At 39.3% G+C, this 9,635-nt stretch overlaps 1 protein-coding gene across 1 annotated transcript; it reads left to right on the top strand.

Annotated features, from left to right (window-relative positions):
- Window positions 1-385: 385 nt before the first annotated feature.
- LOC104445058 (probable LRR receptor-like serine/threonine-protein kinase RFK1) lies at window positions 386-9,366 on the top strand. Its single transcript, XM_018874324.2, has 24 exons — window positions 386-730; window positions 2,141-2,315; window positions 3,048-3,119; window positions 3,241-3,309; window positions 3,386-3,457; window positions 3,795-3,866; window positions 3,959-4,030; window positions 4,109-4,180; window positions 4,290-4,361; window positions 4,468-4,539; window positions 4,634-4,705; window positions 4,805-4,873; window positions 5,108-5,173; window positions 5,265-5,327; window positions 5,424-5,471; window positions 5,807-5,850; window positions 6,066-6,454; window positions 6,549-6,744; window positions 6,945-7,091; window positions 7,442-7,560; window positions 7,649-7,859; window positions 7,960-8,197; window positions 8,330-8,480; window positions 8,621-9,366. Exons 1-24 carry the CDS (start codon window positions 634-636, stop codon window positions 8,957-8,959), a joined length of 2,997 nt encoding a protein of 998 aa, XP_018729869.2. The 5' UTR covers window positions 386-633; the 3' UTR covers window positions 8,960-9,366.
- Window positions 9,367-9,635: the final 269 nt, after the last annotated feature.

Genomic DNA, 9,635 nt, shown 5'->3' with positions numbered 1-9,635 from the left:
TCGATAGGACTCAACATCACTATTCTCTGAAAATATTTTGACCACCCATGTTTAATAATTGGTTAAAGAACTCTAGACCGCCTTCTTTTTTACAGGCTGGCTCACGTGTTAAAAGAAGTACAACAGGTTGATGGTAACAGTTCTTCAACCCCATGGAATTTAACCTCATGTGACTAAGGTCACTTTGACCTCGCCCCCCATGCGAGGACAAATCCAGTTACGCTGCGAGAACGACAGCCCGGGGGGAAACGTCCACGTCCTTTCCTACGTCTGCCGAATGGTTCTGCGCTCCTCGGAATATTCAATTCTTGTCGAACGGGACAGAAACCAGTCAGACATGCATCGAATTATAAAATCCGAGATATGAATAAAGATAATCCCATCCCCTCCTCGTCGGCCGCCAACTTGTCAACTTGTTCCGGAGTGCCCAGTATTTCCACCCGTTTTCTTTCTTTTTCCCATCCGGGAACTGGAGCTGGAGGTTTCGCTTGTTTTGTCAACTCCTACGTTGAGTGCGGAGCACAGCATTTGCTGGTTCTTTTTGCCATTTGCTCGAGCTCCAAGACGCGGAAGAGGTCCGAGCTCGGAAGTTTTCTTTGCCGTTAGTTCCTCGGGAGGCCGAGGTTCTTGATCATGGCGGGCAAGTACTCGTTCGTTTTCTTGATTTTCATGGGGTTGAGCTGCTTCGGGTTGATGTGGCTCGCCGAGTCAAGGCTGCCCCAAGCGGAAGGTACGAGTTAATCTTTTTTTTTTTTTGGCTGTGAACGGTGCAAGTACGTGTTTGGATGCTGAGAAATTGTGGGGGAGTTGCGAGCTTTTGCTCTCTTGAAATCTGGGTTTCAGTTGGTTCACTTTGCTGAGAGTAGGTGGGGTTAGCTCGTTGTGCTCTGTTTCTCTGTTCTGTATTTTATTTCCTTTTAGTGACAGCGTTGGAGTTGACTGGGAGATGGGGAAAATTAGTGTAAGATTCATATGAGAATCTCTCTACCCAATGTTTGCGATTCCTTTCTAGACTTTAATGGGTGTAATCTTGGTATTCTGATTGGTAAGTAGAGGTGGGAGTTTCATTTTCTGTAGCCCGGAAGAAAGAAGATAAGAGGATTTTTTTATTTTATATTATTCGGTCAGATAATGGGACTCTTATGTTAAAAAACTACAATTTGGATAAGGCAATTTCAGTTTATCCTTTAGTGGATTTGCCTGATGCCTATATTAGGTATATTATTGAATGCCACATGCTTTATGGATGGATAAATTCTCTTTTGGGCTCATGGAACTGGTACGAGCAATGGAAATTTGTTGGCTGACCTATTCAGAAACAGTTTTTGGGTAGCTTTCTTGCTGGTCTGTATAGCGATCTCGAGTGTCCTTGAGAATGTTATGACAACTCTAAAATAGATGTCCGCTGTGGTAAAGTGAATGACCCTTGTCGTTGCTGTTATCCTGGTCACATCTTCTACACAATTGTTTACCTTGGACATGCTTCAACATGACTCTCTGGTGTTGGTTTAGGCCTAGATGAGGCTGATTCTATAGCCTGAATAAATTTTTCTGTTCGAACACACCATAATTAGCAAGATTGTGGCTATCTTGGTAGATTGACCTTGAAGAGCTGGAGAGAGATGGCCCTGGCAAATATATAGAAAAGCAGTTCTTTTGATAAATTGTGTTGCAGAAAACACAACGCCTGCAGTTTTACTTGCCTTGCAAGCACTGTATTATTAAAGGCGACATTATACACCTCCATTTTTCTGATTATGATACATCAGATGTACCTTTACCCCTCCCAACTGAAGCCACAATATTACAGAAAAGTAATTGGTTGTCTTCACGGTTGAATCATTTGACAGAAAAGAGTCATGCTGACCTTATTCACTAAATAAATATGACATTTACAGCAGGGGCTTTGGTCTGAACTTCTGGACTATGGTAACTCAATTTGTGTTTCTATATTTTTCTCATGTTCTTTTCCATAATCACAAAACCGAGAGAAAATGGAAATAGTGTCTACTAGAGCATTAACTTTCTTTGGCAAAGTAACTACATCCTTCATTATTAGTCAATTTCCTTTCATTGACAATCTTAGCTTATACCTTTCACTTTCTCTAATGGTGCTTTCTTTTCAATTCATGTAATTTAGTTGATGCTCTCCGTGAGATCACGAGCGCAATGGGGTCAACATACTGGGATTTTGATGGTGACAATTGTTTGATACAAAGGGTTGGGTTAGCACTGCAGCCGCCACCAGAAGCTGAGAGTAGCGTTGTTTGTGATTGCAACATTGGGAACAATACCTTCTGCCACGTCGTAAGGATGTATAAGTCCCTCATTGAATCTCTGAAGCTTCTTCCGTTGATTACCATCTCAATGCTACTCCACCAGTCTGCATAGCTTCATACTCACAACTGTTTTTTGCCCCAATCTCTGTGAATTTTAATGAAATCATACGTTATTTCGTTTATGAGTTTTCATTATATAAGGGTTGGGAAATATGATTGATGTAGTTCATTGGTAAAATAAGATCATTATTCCACCCTTAGACATACACATTTTAGTCTTTTCCTCATCAAAATGTCTCTTGCAACCATTAGAACTGTACTTGATATTGAGCTATTTCTGAAAGCAGCAACGTAAAGTTTTTGAGTGTCTTGACATGGTTGTTCTCGAAAGTGTAAAATCACCCTCATAAGTCCAATTAAGATAAGATATAATTGCCATTGAAAATTTGATAACTTTCACCATTTCCCCCAGAAATTTGCCCACAAAATGCAATGTCTTCTAATATGTATTGCCAGAAAAGAAAAGGAGTTGTTGAAGTGCAAAATTTGGTGGCATCAGTGAAGAAGAGGGATATATCATTATTTATCTTTGTGCTTATTTATGCTGTTTCCAGAAGATGTAAATTGGTCTCTTCAGTATATATATGAGTTCAGCAATCTTATCTGCAATTTTCAATGCTGATTCATGGTGTTACACTATTAACTTTCCAAATATGCGATGAAGCCATCTCTTGCACTTAACATCAATCTGATTGTCATGCATCACAGAGTGCTGAAGTTTCACAGTCTACCCGGAATTCTTCCCCCTGAGCTTGCCAAGCTCCCTTACCTCAGAGAGATGTAAGGATTAGTTTCCACTTCCTTCATCTGTTACACTATTTTGCGACTTTGTGTCCAATTATAATTTGGGGTAAATAGCAATTTTTTTTTAATAAGATGCTGGTGAACTCTCACATTGCAGTGATTTTGCTTACAACTGCCTCAGTGGTGAAATTCCTGATGAGTTGGGTTCCATGCAGTTGACATCAATGTAACCAATCCTCCTCGATTTCCTCACATCATATGTTTTCCTCTGATTGACTATTAACAGAAAAATGGTTATGCAGCTCTCTTCTTGTGAATCGCTTATCAGGAGCAATACCGACATCATTGGCAAACATTACCTCTCTAACATATCTGTAAGTTTCATGCTAAATCTAATCATTTTTGCAGTACATTTCTTTCCTGAGAAATTGTTGCATTTTGAAATCATCAGAGATGCACGTTCCATGGGAGCTATACTTTGCAGTTTCTTTTTGCCTTTCTCCATCAATTGATTGCCACTTCCTTTTATATAGAAGTATATCTAGAACATTTATACAAAAATTTCTTTCTCATGACTGTCGGAAAAAACTCTATTTGTTGAATTTCAGAAGAATGGCTAAAATGCCTTTGGTTTCAGATAATTTAGTTGGAGTCTATTACAGAAGATTATATTTGGTTAATTCAATAACAATTATAGAGTTTCTTAATCAGGAATCTTGAAGCCAACCAGTTCTCTGGTCCTGTTCCTCATGAGTTTGGGAGTTTAATCAACTTACAGAATTTGTAAGAAACCCTAATACTCCTAAGCTTGGGACTATTTTTCTTCCAGCTTTATACTTTTATTTACTTATTGTGGTGCCATGATATGGTCATAGGATTTTGTCCTCCAATCACCTAACAGGAAATGTGCCAGCTACATATGCCGCGTTAGGAAATCTGACAGATTTGTAAGACAATTATGTGCTTGTTTCCTACATAACTATTACAATTTGAATGCGTGCTAACACTTTATATTTATAATGCAGTAGAATAAATGATAACAACTTCAACGGCAAAATACCCAGTTTTATCCAAAACTGGAAGCAGCTGACTAGACTGTAAGATCATGGTGTTAATACATTTTGTGTGGGTTAAGTTTGATGATCAACATGCTTTTTATTATAATCTACTTGCTGAGTATTTCCATATACACTTCAACTCTTGAAGCGAAATGCATGCGAGTGGACTTGAAGGACCCATTCCATCACACATTTCTGCTTTGAATAAAATACTGGAGCTGTGAGTGATTAGCTTTCTCACAATTAGTTCTTTATCTTTTTTAAGTTAAGATGCAACTCATATATTTTTTAAATCAAAGTTTGCTAATGATTAAATACGTTGACAGGAGGATTAGTGACATTGATGGTCCTCTCCAGCTATTTCCTGCACTGGATAATATGACAGGCCTAGTGACATTGTTAGTCTCAGTTCTTCGATACAGAGTTTGGATTCTCCTAGGATGTGCTGTGCTTGGTGTTTGAGTTGTTAAACCTGGCAGCATATTGTTACAGGGCACTGAGAAGCTGCAACTTATCTGGGCAAATTCCCGCATACATGTGGAAATTGCAGAATCTAGAATCATTGTAAGTAAATCTTGTTAATTTCTGACTTGAGAATTTTTAATAGTCTTCTTACAGCTGAAACAAGGTAGGCTTGCTTACCTTATGTCTTCATGGTCCTAGGGATCTCAGTTTTAACAAATTGACTGGGCAAATTCCGGCTACAATCAATTTAAAGCGCGTAAAATTCATGTAAGTTCTTCATTCACATGCCTGTGAATGCATGTGTTCATGCAAGTCTTCTTGTATTGCCGTCTCTTACTTATGTCAGTGAAAAGGAAAAAAATTGTTGATAAAATATGCTAGTGGCCTCTACCATGTGACATAATGCATCCAGATAACTCAATGCATTTGTTGATTGAATGTCATTTTAATGGTTTCTTTCTTTTCCTATTGTGTTAATTATGTCACATGATTTTTGCTTAGATTTCTCACCAGCAATTTATTAACGGGAAGTGTTCCAGACTCAATCCTGAAGGAAGGAACCAGCGTGTATATTTCTTGTTCTTATTGAGTTGATTGCCCTCACCATCCTCTTGATTCCTACCATCTTAAAGTAAGTTTTCCTTCATGCTGTGTGCAGTGATCTTTCATACAATGACTTCACATGGCAAGGTCCTCACCAACCTGCTTGTCAAGAAAACATGTGAGCTCACCAATACCTGTGCTATATTTCTCTCGAGATATCTTTTGTAAGATATTCATGGAAAATCTGATTTTGTCACTCTCCCATTTTCTTCAGGAACATGAACTTGAATTTGTTTAGGAGCTCCTCAGCAGAAAATAACTCGTAAGATTCCTTTCATCATCCCCAATATCAGTCTTCATTATTTATTTATTTATTTATTTTGTGGATTTTGATAAAAAGCTTGAATCCTTCAGTTGAAAGCACAGTTTTGTTGCCAAAGTGATCATCTTTGATATGATGGCTCTTCATTCATGAGCATTTTTTCACAGAAGTCTCAGATCTGTAATTATCCGAAGGGTTCAAATATATTGATTGCCAAATGGCCATATGACTACATACCCAGTTTTTTTGTTTTATTCGCACTGAGTTTTCTTGTGAAATGAAAGGTCTGGGTATCGTTGCTGGTCGGGGCTAATTCATTTATACATCTGTTGCAGAGGCAGAGGTGTTCCTTGCTTGGAGAACTTCCAATGTTCACGTTGTAAGTATTTACTTGCTGAATCATTGCTCTCCATCTCACAGAATCTATGGAATGTTCAAAGTTGGGTTAAACTGCTACATTTTTTAATATACTTGTCCATTTTGAGCATCAACTGTTTGGTCTTGTCCACTACATGGTGCTGTAGTAATGTTTTCTGTTAGTTTATCTCTGTCAAGGTCAGAAGTTTTCTGAATCATCTGAAATTTTTCTATCAGACTCAAGTTGTTTACATGTTAATTGTGGTGGAAAAGATGCAATCATCAAGGAATCTAAGCAGAAGATCATCTATCAAGGAGATCAAGATGAAGAAGGTGGTGCTGCAAAATTCTATTTAAATCGTGATGAGTTCTGGGGATTCAGTAGCACAGGGGACTTCATGGATGATAACGATGAACAAAACCTGCGCTATTCTGTGTATCTACTTTCCTCAAACCTCACAGTCTTGGATTCAACAGCACGAACAGTCCCAATTTCACTGACTTATTTTCATTATTGCTTGGAGAATGGGATGTACAATGTGAAACTCAGATTTGCAGAGATACAGTTCACTAATGATAAAACATATAACAGCCTCGGGAGGCGGGTGTTTGATATTTATGTTCAGGTACTTAAGTTCTCATTGGAACACCTGTATTTCACATTGCATATTGTTTCAATTCTCTGGCACATTAAATTTTAGTTAAATGACTTTGGTACAGGGGAAGTTGATTCTGAAGGACTATGATATTGAGATTGCAGCAGGTGCTGCTCAGAAGCCAAAAGAAGAAGTCTATAATGTCAGTGTGACCAATAATATGCTGGAGATTCGTCTAATTTTTGCTGGAAAAGGGACAACAAGGATTCCTAAAAGAGGAGTTTATGGTCCGCTTATTTCTTCCATTTCTGTAGTTTCAGGTGAGGCTGAAAATTTTCACCATATCAAATAGCCAGATGGTTTCTGTAGTCTGATGCTGAGCTGCATAAAGTTTGAGGCCATTGATAAGCATAAAACATTGGTTCTAAAGCCCTTTGATATGATAGTTATGATTCTTAGCATTATCCAGCTGCGCAACCAATCATTTTCATCACTAGCTTGTCTTGTTTCTGTTGGGCAGATGTCAAAGGGTGTTCAAGAGGTGGAAAACAAAAGACTACTTATGTGATAGTTGGAGTTGGAGCTGGAGCATTTTGCATTGTTCTCTTATCAATCTGTATACTTAAGTGGAAAGGCCATTTCCGAGGAAGAACCAAGAGAAGACAAGGTGCAGTTTCTACGAATTTTGATAAATATGACTGAATGTTCTCTGTCATCAATCTGACTTGCTTGAAAAGACCATGATCCGGTGCTTCACCACCTGTCATTTTTTAACTGAATGAAAAAAACACAGCTACTCTAGTCTACTGTGCAAGTCGCCAATAGTTTACTTGGGCTTGCATAAAATTAGACATTCAATTTGTTGCTCCACGGCTTTAGCTATCACTAATGAACACACTTGTACCTAACTACAGAGTATATATTCATCTCTACTTGATCAGTGATCTAATTCTCTCTTTTGGGTTTACCTTCTTGAGTTTTCTGGCTTCAAGTTCCATCTATTCTCTGCTTATATAGGCATGGAAGGACTAGATCTGCAGACAGGGACATTTTCCTTGAAACAAATTAAAGCTGCAACAAATGACTTCGATTCTGCAAACAAAATTGGGGAAGGCGGTTTTGGTGCTGTCTACAAGGTGCATGCTGTTATTTGTCTTGTCCCGTTTCATATATCTTCGTGCAACCTTCTAATAAATTTATTCTAATAATTGGGTTTGCATGCAGGGTCAATTAAATGATGGCACTGTAATAGCAGTGAAGCAGCTCTCATCGAAATCACGACAAGGAAATCGAGAATTCCTGAACGAGATAGGAATGATATCATGCTTACAACATCCAAATCTTGTGAAGCTCCACGGGTGCTGTATTGAAGGAGATCAACTATCGCTGGTTTACGAGTATATGGAGAACAATAGCCTTGCCCGTGCCTTGTTTGGTCAGTTCTACTTATACAAGCTATGATTTAAGCACCATACAAAATAGGACCTAGATAGATGTCGAAATAATAAGCAACTATGGCCTCTTGCGTTTTACAGGTCCGGATTATCATCAACTTCAGCTAGACTGGGCCTCAAGACATAAGATCTGCACTGGGATCGCTAAGGGTCTCGCCTTTCTACATGAAGAGTCTAGACTCAAGATTGTCCACAGAGATATTAAAGCTACTAATGTGCTGCTCGATCGAGATTTAAACCCAAAGATATCAGATTTTGGACTGGCCAGGCTTCATGAAGAAGAGAAGACTCACATTAGCACCAAAATTGCTGGAACCATGTATGTTATCTTCTCCCTATGAAATTCCAAGCCCAAAATTTCTTAACAGCACCTTGACTATAGATTATGCTCTCTGGTGATGCTGTAATTTCTTAAGATCGTTGATTTAACAGATCGTGATCTTGTTTGCAGAGGATATATGGCTCCAGAATATGCATTGTGGGGTTACCTCACATACAAAGCTGATGTGTACAGCTTTGGAGTTGTGGCCTTGGAGATAGTCAGCGGGAAAAGCAATAACAGTAGCCTGCCGAGTGATGACTTTTTCTGTCTGTTGGATTGGGTAATTTTCCAAGTCTCCAACTTGACTTACAGCAAGAACATACTATATTAACGATCGGGCTGGGTTCTCCATTCTCACAGTATAAGAATTTTTCAATAGCTCTACGACGAAGTATTGATTTATGTTGAATTATGCTGCAGGCATGTCACTTGCAACAAACTGGAAACTTGATGCCACTTGTCGATGAGAAGTTAAAGACTGAAGTCAACGAAGAAGAAGCGAAAATTGTGGCAAAAGTTGCTCTTTTGTGCACAAATGCATCTCCATCTCTAAGGCCCACGATGTCCGAGGTGGTGAATATGCTCGAGGGAAAAATGGCTGTAGCGGACGTGATCCCGGAGCCAAGCACCTACTGTGAAGATCTGAGGTTCAAAGCCATGAGGGACCTCCACAAGCACGGCAACAGCAAAGTTATTCCGAATGCCACACCCAGAATTCCACGACCATCAACACGTTGCAGTCTTCGTCAAGCACCTTGAGTCGAGAGTAAATCAAGATTCGATACCCCTCCCATAAAATGCGTGAACATTAGTTGCTGCGGCATACCAAACTTATGTTTCTCTCAAACTAGCGAATCGGAATCCCATTGCCGTTACTGAAGAAAAGGTTCTTGACTATAGTAACTTTGATCAGTGGAAGCAGAAAAACTCGCCGACAGCTAGCGGTGAGGAAATCTGGCATGTGCAAAAGCTGTACAAATTAGGAAGGAAGCATTGGTGCTTGAATAGGTGACCCATTTCTTAGTTCGTTACTTCTTTTCGGCATTTTGAGCGAAAAGTCGATCAAAGTTATTGATACAGATGTGCCCAAGTTATTGTACAGTGTACTGAATTACCTGTTTTTTCAACTTGATGCGAAGAAATGAAGAGATTTGCTGTCAGGTTCATCATCTGGTTCACCTGGATAAAATGACTGGAATGAAAATTTGAAAGCACTTGTACCCTCAAACGATGGCTGAAGCCATTAGGTACGATCAGGTATGATGATATGCTGATACTTTGGGCTCAGATCTCCCCTTCTTATCGTGAATAATAGATCAGTCATGTTTTCACTAGACTTCTGTCTCACCGGGGTTGCGCGGTCCCTGGCCAGATCTTGCTGCAGCGGTCCGTCGCCCCTGTCCTAGTTTACCCGTCACCTCCTTCTCCCGCTTCT

The sequence above is a fragment of the Eucalyptus grandis genome, chromosome 5 (genome assembly GCF_016545825.1).
Source record: "Eucalyptus grandis isolate ANBG69807.140 chromosome 5, ASM1654582v1, whole genome shotgun sequence".
NCBI classification, from domain to species: domain Eukaryota; kingdom Viridiplantae; phylum Streptophyta; class Magnoliopsida; order Myrtales; family Myrtaceae; genus Eucalyptus; species Eucalyptus grandis.
Note: the sequence above shows the minus strand (reverse complement) of the source record. Positions and strands in the feature narration are given on the sequence as shown.